Source organism: Aotus nancymaae, unplaced genomic scaffold, assembly GCF_030222135.1.
Source record: "Aotus nancymaae isolate 86718 unplaced genomic scaffold, 86718_ANA_hifiasm-v0.15.2.pri h1tg000018l, whole genome shotgun sequence".
NCBI lineage: Eukaryota > Metazoa > Chordata > Mammalia > Primates > Aotidae > Aotus > Aotus nancymaae.
In genome coordinates this window covers 5,142,895-5,161,356 of record NW_026988430.1, presented here as the reverse complement: position 1 = coordinate 5,161,356, position 18,462 = coordinate 5,142,895, and the positions used below count along the sequence as shown (strand labels likewise).

General features: G+C 54.2%; 1 protein-coding gene across 6 annotated transcripts in view; it reads left to right on the top strand.

The window, feature by feature from the left end:
* RPH3AL (rabphilin 3A like (without C2 domains)) overlaps positions 1-12,767 on the top strand; it is a 128,546-nt gene extending 115,779 nt beyond the window's left edge. For 2 of the 6 annotated variants that reach the window (XM_021667275.2, XM_021667273.2), the window contains 2 exons: positions 1,535-1,678; positions 3,767-8,323. In XM_021667275.2, coding sequence (XP_021522950.1) covers positions 1,535-1,678; positions 3,767-3,801 — 179 coding nt within the window. In that variant the 3' untranslated portion in view covers positions 3,802-8,323. Of the gene's footprint in view, positions 1-1,072; positions 1,478-1,534; positions 1,679-3,766; positions 8,324-11,496; positions 11,772-12,473 lie in introns of those variants that run through there. The other 4 variants (XM_064378149.1, XM_021667272.2, XM_064378148.1 and 1 more) reach the window with 4 other exon arrangements.
* The last annotated feature ends 5,695 nt before the right edge of the window (positions 12,768-18,462 follow it).

Sequence of the window (18,462 nt, the reverse complement as noted above, 5' to 3'; positions counted from 1 at the left end):
CAGGAGATCGAGACCAGCCTGGCCAACATGGTGAAACCCCATCTCTACCGAAAATACAAAAATTAGCCGGGTGTGGTGGCGTGTGCCTGTAATCCCAGCTACTTGGAAGGCTGAGGCAGGAGAATCTCTTGAACCCAGGAGGTGGAGGTTGCAGTGATTGCATTCCAGCCTGGTGACAGCAAGACTTTGTCCCCCTCCATCCCAAAAAATGCTGCTGCTTTTTGAAGTTGCTGCTTCCCAGCAGGTGTCCACAGAGTTCTTCTACATCTGGAAGGAGAAGCAGGCCTAGGGATGGGTGGCAAGGCTCCTTGAGGCTCCTCTGTCCACACAGCGGGGGAAGGAGGGCAGGTGGACGACGACGGGAGGCAGGGCCGGCACACCGGGGACTCCTCCCACACTCACCTGTGAGCGTTCCCCAGCTGAGAGCTTGCCTCTTGAATCCTGAGAGTGTGAAAATCAGGGACAAAGTTCCCTGCACGAGCTCAGTTCTGCCATGAAACCACCGCGGGGTCCCCAGGACCTGCTGTGACTTCTGGGCCTGCATTTTCTTCTCATTAGCAACTGAGATGGACTCCGAAACCAGGAAGGACTTTGGAAAAGGGCCAGCTTCATTCAGTCACTCCACTGGTTGGAACTGGGATCTTTGAAAGAAGTTTCAGGGAGGCCAATTTTAGTACATAGGAAGAAAGGGCTCTATAATAACTGCCCCGAATGGGAATGAAATGCCTTGGGGGTCCTGTCTTGGGACCAAGACTGGGTTGGGAATGGAAGTGTGAGCTAAATCAGAGCCGGCAGAGGCCTGGCACATGTATCACCACTCCCCACTCCCATGACCATGGCAGACATTACTAGGTGGTCACAGAGCCCTGATGAGCCCTCAGAATCCTCCTCAGTGCAGTTTTCCAAGTGGCCAGTAACAGTAGGTAGAGATGGTGTAAGAGATGAAAACTTTCCCTGGACCAGTGACTTCAGGCTGAAGATTCTAGAGATTTAGAAGAGTATAAAGGAAACTTACCTGCCAGCCTAGGTTTCCAGGGCAGGTTTTATACTCACCCCCCTCCTCCCACCACAGGCTCTGGTCCCTTCACTCCACACCCACTCTCAGCTCTGACCACGTAGGACTGGGAGTCAGGAGAAGGTCAGCAAAGTAGCGGGCTCCACGTCTTCTCTCTTGGCCAGGCAAGGACCAAAAATCATGTTTGCGTGAGGATCGTTTAGTAAGTTAAGGCAGCCGTCAACATCTCTCTCTCATTAAGTTAACCAAAATATGTATCCCCCACCCCCATCCCCAGTCTGTGATCATTGTGGATTTTCATGTTGGTGACTTGTGACTTAGTGAAACGACCTGCAGGCCAGTTCTTGGACCCAATAGCACTGGCCAGAGGGTGGGGTCATGCCAGAGCCTGGCGGCCATGTGGGTGGGGTGGGGGGCAGACTTTCCACAGAGACCCACCGTGGTTTCCAACGAGGACCTCGACCGCGATCACCCCGTCTCAGTTTGAGACCCATAGGGCCCACATGTGATTTCCCACAGGTGGCAGCGAGGAGGTCCCCAGGATGGGGCTTGCCCACCCGCCCGGCCACCTCTCCGGGAGCCAGAGCAGCCTGGCCAGTGAGACGGGGACAGGCTCTGCTGACCCGCAGGGCACCCTGCCCCGGGCTGACCTGAAGGGCCCTGGTGAGTACCCGGCTGCTGCCTTCTCCCCTCTCCTGCCCACCGGCCACATCCTCTCTCACTCACTCCTCCCAAACTGGAGGGTGGTGGGTGACATGGTCAGTGCTCCATGTTTACCGAGCACTGTGCTGGAGACCAGGTGAGCCAGACCCCGTCCTGGCCTGCCAGGAACAGAGAGAGGGGCCCAAATTGGTCATGGTAGCGATTCCGTAGCCACTTGGTAATTACAGCAGTGGTTACCATCCTCTGCGTTATAAAGCATTTCCCCATCTCTGTGATGGCTTTACTATGATACTATATCTCCCACTCAAGGGCACCTACTGTGCGACAGGCAGTCAGTCCTCACTGAGCCTCATTAAGTGCCCAGCCTGAGCTGGGAGCCAGGTGGGACAGCCCTTGCCCTCCCCAAACCTGCCACATGGCAGAGGAAGCCACATCAACCCCTTGGAAACACAGCCCAGCCCAGAGCTGGCCCAGGTTATAGGAGGGAGATTCCAGAACCACAGGGCCTGGGACACGGAGCCCAGCCTGCCCTGCGCCTCTGGGGTAAACTTGCCTTCTTTTGGCAGAGTGGCTGGGAGGCTTATCGTCCCCATCTGATGGGTGGAGAAACCAAGGCATGGAGAGAGTGAGGGGAGAATCTTGGGCTCCCACTCTGCCCTGTACCTGCTGGCCCCAGCCCTGGCCGGCCCAGGACCATCTGTGACAGGGAGGGGGTCCTGAGGCCAGAGAAAGCTGCTCAGGTGCAGGATCGGCCTTGTCTCCTTCAAGAAAGAAGCCCCAGGTGGGCTGGGCCCTTCCCTGGCCTGAGGATTCACAGGTCCACACATGCACCAGGGCGGTGGCTGATCTCCCTTCCAGGTGGAGGGTACCCTCCAGCCACCGAGGGAATGCCTCTCCCGCCTCCCACCCCCACTCGATTTGTGGGTACATACACGCACCAGGGCGACAACCGATCTCCCTCCCGAGGTGTAGAGGGCACCTGGCAGCCACCGCAGGAACGCCTCCCCCGCCTCACCTGCCTCCCCTCCCCCATTCAATGGTTCCCCAGAAGCTACAGAGTACCGGGAGGCATCTTTGCTGTGGAGCAGACCTGCCCCCTCCCTCTAGCCTCCTGGGGGTCCTCCACAGAGGTCAGAGGTCAGTGTGGATCAGGCTGCCTGAGTCCTTGTCCCAGCCCTGCCACCCACAGCCACGGGATCTTGAACAGACCCCCTCAGGTTGAACCACATGAAATTGCATTTTTTTTATTTTGAGACAGGATCTCATGCTGTTGCCCAGGCTGGAGTGCACTGGTGTGATCATAGCTCACTGCAGCCTCAACCTCCTGGGCTCAAGCAATCCTCCTGCCTCAGCCTGCAAAGTAGCTAGGACTATAGGCAAGTGCCACCATGCTCGGCTAATTTTTGTGTGTTTTTCAAAGAGATGGGGTCTCCCTGTGTTGCCCAGGCTGGTCTTAAACTCCTGGGCTCAAGCAGTCCTCCCACCTTGGCCTCCCAAAGTGCTGGGATTACAGGCAAGAGCCACCGCACCCAACTGAAACTGCATTTTTTTTTGGTTCAAAAACAGTGAAATATCAGCAATTCGATACGGTTCACCCTTATATTTGATCTCTCTGCACCCAGTTCTGTTATCGATAAGGTGTCCCTCACAGGGTTCCAGAGAGACAAAACGCAGTGTCCACACGGATTGCTTTCCCCTGGGGGTCCTCAGTAAATGTCCAGTAATAAAGGGGAAGCCATGTGACCCAGTGCGGAGAGAGGGTTCCCAGGCTTAAGAAACAGCTTGGAAAGGATCAGCTCGGAGGAGGATTTTCTATTTCCATGTCCATTTGCTCCTTCTGGCATTTTGAGGTTGACATGTTGATCACCTGGGTTGGGAGGGGGCCTGAAGCCCAGAGGAACTGGTGACTTTGCCACCATCACACAGCAGCACAGAGCGGTGCGGTGCTGGTCTCGAACTGGGGCACTGTCATCAGAAGCCTGCCTTCCCCACCAGCCCTCCCTCTCATTCCCAAAGGCCGCGCTGTCACTGGGGAGGCAGGGACTCCACCCCTGCTCACTGCGTGGTGGCCTTTTCTCTCCTCCAAAGGTAAAAGACACACCTGGGCCAGCCCCCGCTGCTGATATGGTGCTCCAGCAGGCCCCTCCAGCTGCCTGGGCTGAGGCGTTGGGTGCCTGGAACAGACTTCCCCATGGAAGATTCTGGAGAAAGCTGGAGCCAGACCCTGCAAGGCTCCTCCCAGACGGGTCCCTGTGCCCTCACCAGCCACCCTGTTGCCCACGACGCAACAAACAAGTGTTGGGAGCTGTCTGCATCCCCCCCAGTGCCTTTCTGTGCCCCTTCTCTCCTGGGGGGCCCTCTGCATCCTCCACCCCTCCCACCGCTGCCCTCAATCCCAACCTTATTTATTGCTCCCCCCCACAACCCCAACCTACCTTGTGGTTATTGTAAGTTTGCTTGGGTCTTGGGTTGGGCTGGGGTGTCGGGCACTTCCTACATGCAATGCCAGAGGGGCAGCCAGGCGAGGCTTTCTCCATTGCTGTATTAATGGCAAGATGAATTAAAACCTAGGGCATGGCCTCCAAAGCTGTGTGTGGCCCTCAGAGGTGAGCACTGGAGCCAGAGCAGTGGGGTGTGAGATTCGCCCACCTCCCGCTTCCTTCAGCTCTGGGAGGCAGGAGCAGGGCCCCCTTCCCGTGGGCTGGCCCAGGACTGCAGGTGAAACCTGGCATTGTTAGGTTTCTTTGGTTTTTGTGTGTTTGTTTCTGAGATGGAGTCTTGCTGTGTCATCCAGCCTAGAGTGCAGTGGTATGATCTTGGCTCACTGCAACCTCTGCCTCCCAGGCTCAAGCGATTCTCCCACCTCAGCCTCCTGAGTAGGTGAGATTACAGGTGCCCACCACCATGCCCAGCTAATTTTTGTATTTTTAGAAGAGATAAGGTTTTGCAAAGTTGGGCAGGCTGGTCTTGAACTTCTGGTTTCAAGTGATCTGCCTGCCTTGGCCTCCCAAAGTGCTGGGATGACAGGCGTGAGCCACCATGCCCGGCCCTGTTAGGTTTCTTTGAATCCCCTCACGGCCTGCCTGGTTTTTGCTCAGCCTGTCTTCACCTTGAGGAGCTGGGAATGGTTCTGGTGGACGCTGTTAACTCACTGAAGAGCAGCCTTCAGGCAACTCCCCGGCCAGGGCACGTGGCTCCCCTCAGCCATTAGTTCACTTCTCTTCAGTAGGTTTGGCTTGGCATGCAAATACTTCAGAGTACGGGCAAATGCTTCTGGAAAACCCTTCCCTGAAGAGAGAACGTGTGGGGGGCGTGTGCATGACAGTGTCCACACCTGCCCTCCTCTTGCCTCCCCCACCCCACCCCCGGGTCCCTGGGTCCGGAAGGGCCTCCTCCTATCCAAGCTGGGAGCTCCTGGGCCCCCACCATTTGCTTTTTGTCCTTGCTGCTGGCAAATGGTAAAGAAATTCACTTTCCGTGTGACACGTTATGCTTCAGAATTAAAACAATGAAGATTAAAATTTGCATTGAGCCAGTGTGTTGATCAAAAGACCACAATTGCCTGTGTTTCTGAGATGCATCAATAGAAAATGGATGGAAAAAACTGTGATGCATTGACTTGCTGGAACACTTCCTAAGCCGCAGAGAAAGGAGGGGCTAGATCTGTGTATGTTCATGCAGCTCACACACCTGATGTTGCACGGATAAGCAAGGCCATCTACATACAAAAGGAAGTATTTCACAACACAGATAATCAGAATGAGTTCTACAAACATACGTACATATGCAAAAATGAATTTTAAATGGACAAGGACTGCTGGTTACATATGGTGCACTGAATATATTCATATTTTCCTCTGTCCCTCAAAACCCCACTAGAATGACATAAAGGAATGAAAATGGCATAAACCACAAAGAGAAAAAGAACAGGAGAGAAGATGGCAATGGATGGCGATATCTGAAGAGCTTTGGAAGCTGGAGCCGTATAATTTGCTTAATGTCAGCCCCGAAATGTCTACAAAGAAGGAAGCCAAGCATGAACAAGCCTGTGTGCTCTGCAGAATACCCCAAATGCACAGAATGTGGGGGGCCAGGTGTCCCTAATGGAGAAGCTCAGTGTGGGTCTGAAAATTATATTGATTGAAAGAAGTCTTTAGACTTCAGGTCCCGTCTCCCGGCCTGGGGACTGCCCTTCCCTGAGCATGGTAGGAGACAGGTGTACTGCTGGCCAAGGGTGATCTGAAAAGATTCTGGACTGGGGACCCCAAGCCTTGCCAAAGGCCAGGGCAGGGCACCTAACTGAAATCAGGGTGTCAATGGGGAGGCCTTCATTCCTCATTAAAATCCCTGAAAGGGGCTGATAAAAGCCAGGCCTGGTCCCCATCCGTCCACCCCCAAGGCAGGACATTATTGAATTTACCTCTGGAAAACTGATGAAAGAGAAGAGATGGGCAGGCCCTGACACTGGGGGTTCCCCAAACAGTGTGTCTCTGCGCAGTCCACGAGCCCCACCCACACGTTCAGTGCTTTGCTGCCTTTCACTCACTGTATAGATTTGTATTTTTTATATGTCAGAAATATTTCAAAGTAAGAAAATTAAGGAACTATACCAAACCTTCTTAAGAAATTTCAGGACACCAGGATAAAGGGAAAATATCCCAAAGCCTTCCAACGAAGAAGGAAAAAAAGGTCACACACAAAGAATCTGGAATTCAAATGGCACTGAAATTCTCAAAGCAAATTTTGAAGTCAGAGCACAGTGAAGCAGGATCCTCTGAATTCTGAGGGGAAACAATTTCTAATTTAGACTTTTCAATCCAGCTAGAACTTAGTGAAGTGTGAAGGTAGAATGAAGATATGTTCAGACATGTGAGTTCCTGAAAAATATCACCCCCCTTGCCCTCTTTCTCAGGCAGCTACTCCAGGATGTGCTTCCACAAAACAAGGGAGAAAACCAGGAGAGAGGGCACGGAGGGCACAGGAAAGTGGAGCCCAATACAGGAGAGAACCCTCAGGGTAATGGTGGAGCTGGGTGGCTGGGCTAGAGGTTAGTGCCAGCCAGCCCAGAGGAGGACAGGAGGTGCACAAGGACATACAAGAAGCTTATGTGTGTCCAGGAGATCACATATGAGAGCTATGTCATATTTTATAATACATAATGCTCTATAAAATTACAAAATCAAGACGGAATCCGCATGAGATTTTAGATGCCAAGGGACTAAAAAGAGTTGTAAGGTTACCTAGAGACAGACTCAAGGTGAGCAGGGCGTTCCTGCTTTACGTTATAAACTTTGTAGGAGAGTTGCCCTTTTAAAATAGTAGACTGTATTCCATTTATAACAAGGAAGTTTTATGGAAAAATAAGCATCAAACTCCTGATGAACCCACAGGGCAGGGGGATGGGGCAGTGAGAGCCCCGAGGCCATAGCAGATGAGTGAGTAAACACCTGCCTGGCAGAGAAACAGCTTGTGGGCTGTCCCGAAGTCCCTGTGTCTACACCCGACCTGAGAACAGCAGCCTGGGAGAGGCTCGGGCCTCTGTCTGTCTGTCTGTCTGTCCGTCTGTCCGTCTGCAGCTCTCAACTGCAGGTGCTCTGCCCAGGTGTCTCTGGGGCCGAAGCCCTCTCAGACCTGCTGCAGCACAAGCCCCCACACTCAGCCCCACCAGAACCCCGTGCCTGGGCCAGACCCAGTTCCTGCAGCCCCAGGTGGGTTCCAAATGCATTTCCTAGAGAGGCGTTCATCAAGACGACTTCATCTTGGAAGTGTCAGCTTCAGAGCTGAGGTGAGATGCAGACCCTCACGGGAGCCTGGAGCTGCCTTGAGAGTCAAGGGTTCTTTGTGGGCTGGCCTGGGAACCCAGAAATCCTTTTTCTCAAAACCGATTTCTTAATCACAAGCAACTAGCTTACAAATTAACTTTCAGAACTGAGCCTTTCCTGGTAGCAGGTGGAAGGTGTTCTGTGCCATCCATAAAAATCAGGGCATACGGAAGAGACCAGATTTGTTCCAAATACCAGATAACCCAAGTGGTCCCTAAAAGACGCAGCAAGTGGAGAGCTTGTGAACTTTGGGCCCTGGTTTCAAATCCCAGATCTCCTTAGTACCTGGAATGATGGGTGCTTCTCTGTGCCTGTTTTCTCACCTGTGAAATGGGGATAACACTTCCTTCCCAGGATGACTGTGGAAATTTAAAACACAAGAGCGCTGGTACAGCTACCACGGTGAGCAGCACGTCAGCAGCTACCCGCTGTTTCTCTGGTGGAATCGGGTGAGGCACCTGCCTCAGGAGCGGTCGCAATGCCATATGAGCATGAGCAGGGCGGCGGCCCTGCACTTGGGCACAGTAGCCCTTCACGTGCCTCCCTTTGGGGCTTTGGAGTAATGGTGTTTATGCACACGTTCCTGGTGCAGGTGCAGTGTTCTAGGCCCAGGGTTTGGTAGTGGACAGCACAGACATGGCCCCACCCTCCTGCTGCATCTGAACCACCCAGAGGACCTGTTAGAACACAGAACCCGGATCCTACCCTGGAGTTTCTGATTCAGAGGTCTGTGGCGGGGCTGACAATGTGCACATTTCAGTTCCCAGCTGATGCAGAGGCCCCCCGTAGGAAGCAGCTCACCTGCGTCTCCCTAAACCCGCCCCAGCTGGGGATAGAGATACATAGCCCTTGGCAGATGACCGGGGGCGGGGGAGGAGACCCAGCCAGCAGAGAGAAAGCAGTTCTTCCCCACGTCCGGCTGCTGCATCCCAACCCAGACAGATGCATGATCCCAAGCTGTCGCTCAGCCCTGGAGCACAGGCCCAGCAGGTTAGAGCAATTTCCACCCCAGAAGTGGGGGCTGGCATCTTTTCCACATGAGAAAACGCCCACTTTCTGGCCTTGCCTCTCAGGGTTCTCAACAGCCTGCCCTATTTGTCCTGCCTGTTTCCAGCTCTCTGTGAACCATGGTGGCTGCAGTGTGTTCTGCCAAGCAGGGCGAGACAGGCTTCAGAGAGGGAAGCTGCCTGGCTCGGGGATGGAGGCCCGTCAGGACTCCAGGCAGTGCCCTCCCTAGCTCCCCAGCTTCCCTCACCGCAGCCCCCACATCCTCTCCCCAACTGGGCTTTGTTTGCTGACAACAAACAGAGCCTCAGTTCCACGGAGCCAAGGCCAGGGAGAGAGGAAGCATTTTGCTGTGTGGGGACGGTCTTCACCATCAAGGCCACCGTTCGTTGAGTCAGGCACCTGCCATGAGCTTTAGGGAATCCTCGCCCACGGGGCAGGGGGGTGGGGCAGTGAGTCAGGGACTTCATTGTTCCCATAAATGGAGGAAACTGAGGCCCTGAGAGGTCCAGAGGGCCCAAATTGGAATCGGGGTAGTCAGATGTCAAAAGAGCATGCCCCGCAAGCTGCAAGGCCAGGGCTTGATACGGAAAAGTTGAGATTCCAAGGGCAGAGGACGCAGGCGTGGGTGGGGACAGCTGCTGAGTCGACAGCACAGATGGAAACTTCTAGATGAATGGGGGAAGGTCAGCCCCTTGTTCCACTGGGGATTTTCCCAATGCTAACGTAACAAATGAGGGTAAGTCTCAGTCAGTGCTGCGATGTCACCCCATTCTGGAAACTGTATCATGTCCGTGGCCCAGCCTGGCTGCAGGCCCCAGGCTCTGACCTCAGTCTTCCTTCGTTGGCACTTGGGGGTGGGTTCATGGAAGCAGATGCCCTTTCCACTGCAGGGGTGGCTTTGGCTGGGAGGGTTTCCTGTAGCTTCCATGGATCAAGTGAGCTCTTAGGGCTTTTGGAGCCCAGGGCCTGTCTCCGGGCTGACCTTCAGCCTCTCAGAGGGCTGTGGAAGCCCAGCTGTGGGACGTGGCACCTGAGCTCCGAGCAGGGGAGCTGTGACCCCTCAGGCTCCCGTGCCACTCACAGGTGCCCACACGTGTCTCATCTTCCCACAAGCACCGGCCCCCCTTTTTAAAAATTGCAGCAAAATTACATAGAATTGAAGGGTATAGTTCAGCAGCATTAAGTACGCTCACAGCACTGTGTAACCAGCATCATCATCCATTTCCAGAACTTTCCCATGATCCCAAACAGAACCTCTGTACCCCGTGTCCCCTCCCCCAGCCTGAGTAACCACCTTCCCACTTTCTCTGTGACTACCCTGGGTTCCTCACGTAAGTGAAATCATATATTCATCCTTTTGTGTCTGGCTTATTTCACTTCACATAGTGTTTTCGAGGTCCTTTTCTATTGCAGCACCTGTCAGAATTTTATTCCATTTTATGGCTGGATGATATTCCTTGGGGTGTACACACCACACTGTGTATCCATTCACCTGTCCATTGGGTTGTTTCCACCTTTGACTACTGTGACTAAGGCTGCTGTGAACAGTGGTGTACAGGTACCTGTTTGAGTCCCTTCTCCTAATTCTTTTGGGTAAATACCCAAGAGTGGGCTGGGTGCAGTGACTCATGCCTGTAATCCCAGCCCTTTGGGAGACCGATGTGGGCAGGTGGCTTGAGCCCAGGAGTTCAGGACTAGCCTGGGCAATGTGGCAAGGCCCCTTCTCTATAAAATATACAAAAAAGTAGCCAGGCATGGTGGCCCACACCTGTAGTCCAAGCTACTAGGGAGGCTGAGGTGGGAGGATCACTTGAGCCTGGGAGGTCGAGGCTACAGTAAGCAACGATCGTGCCACTGCACTGCAGCCTGAGTGACAGAGCCTGAACTTGTCTCTAAATAAATAAATAAATAAATAAATAAATAAATAAATAACTACCCCAGAGGAATTGTTGGATCCTCTGGAAATTCTAAGTTAATTGTTTTTTGGGTCCGCCATAGCATAGTTCGCTGAGGCTCACCACTTCACACTCCCACCAGCGATACTCAGGGTCTGCCTTTGCTTTTAAAGCAGGATGCCGTCCTCCTGAGCCCCTCACTAGCCCGAGCGCACCCCCTGCCCCAGGAGCTTCGGCTCTTCCTGTGATGGCTGGAGCCCTCCTGGCCTCAGTGCTGGCCCCATGGACACGCGCCGTGGGCAAGAAGGGACTTGAAGGGCCCTGGGCTTGGTTCAGTGATCTGCTGTCACCATCTGGAAATGCTTCGTCATGTTGAATAAGGGTCCCCCATTTTCATTTTGCACCAGGCCCTGCGATCCTAGGGCGGGTCCTGCCTGGCCTGGCTTCTTCCTGGGCGCAGACTCTGCAAGTGCAGCCAGCTCCACTGTCACGGCTGGACGGGATGAATACTGTGACCCTCTGTGGAGGGGCTGCCTGGGGAGGCGGCAGAGTGCCTGACTGGACACAGGTCCGAATCCCAGCCCTGCCTCGAGCCCTCCGGGTTTGCCACTCTCTGTGTGTGACGAGAGAGTTCCTTAGAGCTCCCTGGTGGAGACAGGAAGTTCCAGAGGGCAGTTGGGATGCTGCCAGCAGAGTGGCTGCCGTTGACCTGTTCTCTACAGCTGAAGAAATCTGAGAAGGAGTAGGTGCAAGAAGGACTGTTCGACCTTCCCCTGAAGCAGGTCGGAAGCCCCTCGTGCGAGAAGCACCCTCGTGATACCCGGAGGAAAGGAGCATCTTATCACGAGGACGAGGAGCGGGGTCAGAGCGACACGCCTGGCTCAGGTCCCCACTTGCTCCACTGACCGTGCTCTCTTCACCCAAGCACGGTTCTCCACCACCTTCTGCCCTCATCGAGCTGCTCTAAGAAATACTCAGGCTTAGAGGTTCTTCAGATTTTCACTTCTTCATGAAGCTCCTGTGTCACGTAACACTTATTAAATTACATGTGCAGGCTTCTCTATTAATCTGCCTTTTTTTTTTCTTTTTACAGGGGGCCCAGCCAATGATCCTGAGGTGGCTACAAGGAAAAAGCTCAGTTTCTTCCCCTACGACTGGTCCCCAGCAGGAAGGAGGCTGAGGCCGGGCGGGAAACTCCTCCCTGAAGCCTCCCGCACAAGGTGAGCAGCTGGAGGGCCCAGCTGTAGGAGGTACTAGGCAGAAGGGGCCTTGCCAGGGGAGATGGATGCCACACAGACCCACACACAAGTGTGCACACACTAGTACGTACAGACACAGAATATGTTCGACTGTTTACAGAATACTGAGGAGGCCAGGTGCAGCGGCTCATGCCTGTAATCCCAGCACTTTGGGAGGCCAAGGCTGGAGGATCACCTGAGCCCAGGAGTTGGAGACCAGCCTGGGAAATATGGAGAGATGCCATCTCCACAAAAATATTTTTAAAAGTACCCAGGCATGGTGGCGTGTGCCTGTAGTACCCAGCTACACAGGAGGCTGGGAAGGGAGGCGCCCTTGAGCCCAAGAGTTTGAGGCTGCGGTGAGCTGTGTTTGTGCCACTGCACTACAGCCTGAGTGACTGAGCAAGACCCTGCCTCAAATAAATGTGGAGGTCCAGTTAGTCTGAATTGCTCATCCAGGTGCTTCAAATGCTCTTTTGCTCAGGGGAAGGATGAGGAAAAGCCTGGCACCGGCATCGGCCAGAGTGTGTGAGGAGAAGGCCCTTGCCAGGCCGTGTGTGAAGAACATGGGCAGAGCCCCTGCTGTGGCTTCATCCTGGTGTCCCTGCAGAGCAGGACCTTGATGCTCCAGTCTCCTGTCCCTTTCCTTTTCCCTGCAAATGGTCAGGCTTCTGACCTGCAGTGCCCGCCCACCAAGGGCTGTCTTGTGTAGAAAGCAAAGCAGAGCATGCCCCCCGCCCCCAACAGTACCGAGCAGGCCGGCGGGAGGAGGAGGAGGTGGGAGCTCAGAGAGCCTCAGGAGCCCCCAACAAGGTGCCTCCCCTATCTCCAGCAAGATGGGCGAAGCTCTGAGCGCTTTGATGCAGACCCCAGGATGTCTGCAGCATCTTCAATGCCAGTTACCAGAAGATAATTCGGTGTGCTCACCCCCTGCCTCTCAGCGGCTGCTCTTTGGGGGCATTCTCAGTCTGTACCTGCTGAGCAGCTGACAAGTGAAGCTTCTCCCTCCTCCTCCCTCCTTCCTGACTGCCTCCGCCTCCACCTCGGCCCAGGCTCTTTAATGGGGAGAAGGGAACCCAAAACTGGGCTGTGTCATCCCTGCCCCCCAAAGCAGGGGCCTGCTCAGATCATTCCCCGCACCTCCTTCCCAGGCTGTGCTTCCAGACGTGGCGCGGCAATGCTGGGTTCCCCAGAGCCCAGTTCCTGAAGGCAGAAGTCAAGGCTTGTTCATCTTTGAGTCCCTTTTTAGCTGTCAAGAAGTATTGCTGAATCAATGGATGCACGGATGCATGGGAAGACGGAGGGTAGGGATGGGTGAGTAGGGGCTGGAGGGGTGAGGATGGCTGGGGGATGGGGAGATGGCAGATGGGTGAGGGGATGGATGGGTGAGGGATGGGTGAGGGGATGGGTGGAGGAGTGGGGGATGGGTGGGTGGGGGAAGGGTGAGTGAGGGAGGGGATGGTTGGGTGGGTGGGGGATGGATGCACGTACCACGAATGGCGCTTGCAGGCCTGGAGTAGCTCTGGGTGAGTCAATGTGTGGTGAGTGTGAGGGTGGAGGACATTGCTGTACACTTTTGTGTGACTCTGGCACTGTATAGGTTTGTTTATACCAGCATCACCACCAACAAGTGAGTAACGTGTTGCACTGTGACATTACAGCAGCTACAGCATCACTAGGTGGTAGGAATTTTTCAGCTCCTTTGCAATCTTATGGGACCACTGCCGAGTAGACAGCCTGTCACTGACAAGCTTCATTCTACAAGGCATGACTCTGTTTTAAAATACATCACTCAGGTACGCCACAGCAGCACTCTCCTCCACTCTGCTGCCGCCAGTGTGTAAGTACGCACGGGTCACTTGGCCAGTTGGGCCTCAGAGTCCCTGTTAAGTGCAAGGTTGGGCCAGGTGCACTCCTGGCCCTGAAAGTCTGTGCCTTTGTGGCATCTCTGCGCTAGGTTGTGGGTGAGACCCAGGTCGCCAGGTGCCTCAAATGGGGAGAGCCCCTCATCCAAGCCCAGCAGCTCCTGCAGGCACACGCAGGAGAGCCATCAGCCAGACTCTGAATTGGGGTCCAGAGCCATCTCACTTCGGTCTGTGTGCCCCCAAATCTCAGGTTCAACTGTGATCCCCAGTGTTGGAGGTGGGGCCTGCTGGGAGGTGCCTAGATCTTGGGGGTGGTTTTCTCATGATTGGTTTAGCAGCATCCCCTTGGTGAGTTCTCATGAGATCGGCCATTTAAAAGTGTGTAGAACCTCCCCCCACTCTCTCACAGCTCCGACCATGAGACATGCCTGCTCCTCCTTGGCCTTCTGCCAGGATTATGTCTTGAGGCCTCCTCAGAAGCTGAGTACGTGCCAACATCAAGCTTCCTGTACAGCCTGAGGGACCGTGAGCCAATTAAATTGCTTTTCTTTATAAATTACCCAGTCTTGGGTACTTCTTGATAGCAATGCAAGAAAGGGTTAATGCAGCCAGGGATGGTGACCTGCAGGGCCTGGAACAGGCCCAGCGGGGCCTTCCGCAGCTCTTAGGGCTTTCCAAGTCTAAACGGTAAGTCAGTGTTGCTGCAGGTGGAACACACCTGCCATTTCCTCAACAGCTGGGGAGGGGACAGTTCCTCCGGGGAGGAAGTGTCTTCGTTTAGGAAAAATGCTTTTAAAGGGCACATTTCAACCAGGGGCCAAGACCACAGAAGAGACTTTGAAAACGAACAGAATTTAGAGGAAAGAGCAGAGGTCAGAGAGCAGAGGTGAGGCAGGAGGCCCCTGAGAGCAACTCCTGTTCACCCCCGCATCCCACACACTTTGAAGGAGCGTAAAGGGCTTGTACATCATGTTCCATTGGCTGCTGTTTGCACTGAGGTGATATAAGCCCCCCGATCCCACCCCAGATGTCTGCAGCGTCCCGCACACCCAGATGCCTCGGGCCTATGGATCTCGGGGGAAAGGGGGCTGAATGTCACATCTGAGTCTCTGTGGCTCAGAAACGTGTGTCAGATCACGTATCTACCTCAACACTGAATTAACTCAGCCAAAGCAGACCTCAGAGCCAGAGGCGCTATCACAGAAACCTTAGCAGGGGCTTTGGCCTTCCCCAGGACACAGATGTGACCTGGCATTTTTTTTTTTTTTTTTGAGACGGAGTTTCGCTCTTGTTACCCAGGCTGGAGTGCAATGGCACGATCTCGGCTCACCGCAACCTCCGCCTCCTGGGTTCAGGCAATTCTCCTGCCTCAGCCTCCTGAGTAGCTGGGACTACAGGCACACACCACCACGCCCAGCTAATTTTTTGTATTAGTAGAGACGGGGTTTCACCATGTTGACCAGGATGGTCTCGATCTCTTGACCTCGTGATCCATCCGCCTCGGCCTCCCAAAGTGCTGGGATTACAGGCTTGAGCCACCGCACCCGGCCGACCTGGCACTTTTAATGCAACTGAGGCGCATGAGACCACAGGCAGAGTGACCAACCGTCCTAGACTTTCCAGGACCAAGGGATTTCACAAGAGGCGGGACTATCAGTGCTGAAACCAAGGAAGTTTCCATGCAAACTGGGGATTGCTGATCTCCCTAAACAGCCAGCACCTGGGTCCCATGGACCCCAGCTGGAGGCCAACTGAGCCATTCACGCTGACCCTCAGTGCTCACATTAAAGGAATAGTGGGGATGACTGTCATTCCCTGCACTCTACAGAGGAGGAAGCCAAGGCTGAGAGGGGGTCGGTGAATTGCACGCGACCACAGAGCGTGGCAGAGCGAGGGTTTAGCCCAAGGCCTGTGCTTGTGAGCGGTGTGCTTGTCACGTGGTCTCCTGAGGCCCCTCACAGCCTTCCTCTGTGCCCTGGTCCAGGGCCTGGTCCAGGGGTCCCCTCGCTTTCCGCAGCCCCCTCCCCACTCATACCTACGGCTTTGCTGGCTGCAGGTGACAGTAACCCTCTGCCACCTTCCGCGCTATCAGCCCAGCAGGCCCTGTGTAATTTCACCACACACCCACTCTGGGTCCAGAAGAATCACAAATGTGGCCTGGTTCTGTCCTCAGCCTCCTCCCCACTGTGTCGCTGTCCCAAACACCCCCCGACCCTCCCTCCACCAAGCCTGCAGGCAGCAGGCCCCTCGTCTGCTCCTAGCTCAGGAAATACCATTTCCCGCCCAGCCTGGGGATTTCCAAGCTGGGAATTCAAACAGCTCAGCACTGAATAGTCTCAAACAGGGTCAGCTAACAGAAATAACAAGATGATGAATTATTCCAGGGAAAGAGCAATTTCCCTCATACCGTGCTTGACTCTGAAAACGCTGTGATCGTGGTGGAAACCGGAGGGGTCAAAACTGGTATCCAGGGAAAGAGAAAAGGAGGCACTCTGCCCGCCGCAGTCAGTGCAGCCCCCAGGTGTGAGAGGGTGTGAGGTCAATCCCAGGCCGGGCGCACAGCCGGCCACAAGTAGGCACGTCCTCCCTAGAGGCCCAGGACCTGCTACCAGCCAGTGGAAGAGGCTGGGGAGTCAAGGCAGAAAGCCAACATCCTGGAGTCAGACAAATGTGCATTCTTTTCCCAGCTCCGGCACATACTAGCTGTGTGACCTCAGGTAAGTAACTTGACCTCTCTGAGCCTCTGCTTCCTGGACACAGCAGTAGCGAGGGCTACATGAAATAAGGTGGGGCCCATGCTCAGAAGGGTGCAGGAGTAAATGGCCGCTGCTGGGCTGCCCTGCCTCACTCGCCCTCCTGATCTGTGCCCACTCTGTGATCAGAGGACTGTGGGTGCAAGCTGCTGCAGGCCATGGTGGGAGCTGCTGTTAGATACAGGACCCTCCAGTTATCCAGGGGGCTAGGCCCTCTCAGAGGAGCAGCTCCACAGGTGAGCCCACACCACTGCTGATTCCGCAGAGGGCCCAGCCTGACCCCTACCCCCACCCAGCCAAGGCTCTCACCTGTGAACCCTCTGCTCTCTCTGAGGCTTCCAGATAACAGAATTTCATCTTTTCCCTCGGCTGTTTGAGGGTTGTTGTGGTTTTATGATTGCTTTTTAGCCCGTTTTATGGAAATCTTTCTAAGATGTACTAGGAGCACCTCCTTTTTCCAGATCAACGTAGAAGTGTCTGGTCAACTTTGTTTGATGACTCAGGCTACTGTGGAAGTGAGGAGACTCTGCCCCGACACTGCCCGACCCCAGTGTGTTGGGGCTGCTTCCTTCTCCAGCCCAGACGGCCCTCCAGGCTTCCTTTTGAGTCTGCTGCCGGTGACCCCTGGGGAGACTGAGCCTTGCTGGTGGAAGGGAGATAAACAAGCTCACCAAATCATTCTTCTTAATTTGCAGGAAGGCCAGAGCTCTCTCTGAGCCTAGCTCTGTTCTAAAGACATTTTTTACTGTTTAGAAGCCTTTGTTTGATTCCTTCACTTCCCAGGAACTGGCTGAGGTCCTGGGGCTGAAGTTGCCTTGAAGTTTGACTGCTGAATAAGAAAACGAGTTTTCCTCTATTTTACTGTTAACTCAATCCGCAGTTTGAGCTGGTAGCATAAAGGTTTCAAACATACTGGATAGGATTTCCTCAACTAGGTTGTTTTGGTAAATACAAATAGGACATCTGGGAAGGACAGATACAAAAGAAAAAGAAGTCTCAGTTCCAGGCTAAGGTGCACGGAACGGAGGACGCCCCAAGGACGTTCGAACCTGAGACAGTCCATAAACCAGAAAACCCTCCCCTGGATCTGGGGGCTGGCGTGCAGCTGCCCACATGTTTATCTTGCTAAATTAACAATACAAAGTAATAAGCATTGTATAAGATCACCCTTATTTTAGAAAAGGAAGGGGGAAAGTCAACAAAAAGGCTGTGTTGTTTTTTAATTAAAGGATTTAACTTTGGGAAACACTCCCCACATTGCCCTCTGCCTTCCTCGTTTGGTCGTGGGTGAGTAAAGCTGTCAGTGTCTCTGCTTCTGTAAACCACCAGGGCAGGACCGTGACTCAGAGGCCGGACCCTAGAACTCCTGGGTTCCGAGGCCAGGGTACTGCTGCTGCGTGAGCGGGGCTTGAGTGTTCTCTGGGTTGTACAGTCAACACACAGCCTGGGTTTGAATTGGGAGCCCATCTGCTGTTAGCCACAGGGCCCTGCCGAAGGCCTCTGTGCCTCAGTTTCCCCATCTGTGAAACGGCAGGAGTTGCTGTGCCCTGCTCTTGGACTTGTGGTGAGGCCCCGTGTCTGGCACTCATGTCTGCTCACTGACTGCTGCTTGTGGCTATTGTTAGATGTGGCTCCTATAGGTCCTTGCAGGTCTGTGTAGACTCAGAGGAGTCCAGGGCCAGAAATGAGCTTTAGGGATGGAAGCATCCAGGCCAGTGAGAAGAGACTCGGTGTGTTCGACTCCTGGCCATACCCGGCCAGGCAATCCCCAGAGATCATGCCCAGCCCCATCTTCCAGGTGCTGAAACTTTATCTAAGGACCTCAGCAGGCACCTGATAGTGTAAAGAGAGGCCGGTGGGGCATGGGGCCCTCCCGGCTGAGAGTGCCTTTCGGTGAAGGGGTCTACTCTGATGGAGCATTTCTTAGCTCCAGACCCTGACAGATGGGCCACCAGGGGACCCCGAAAGACTGAACTCCCATATCTCACCACAGACACGAGCACACATACACACCGACATTCTCCTCACCCTGAGTAACACAGGATCTATGAACAGCAGTTCTGGTCGTTTGAGTGTGTCCAGCTGTGTGTGTGCTGTGATGTGCACATGAGCATCTGTGTGTACACTGTGTGCCTGTGTGGGTATGCATCTGGAATGGTATGTGCACGCACATGTACAGCCTACACACAGAGGTGTACACACA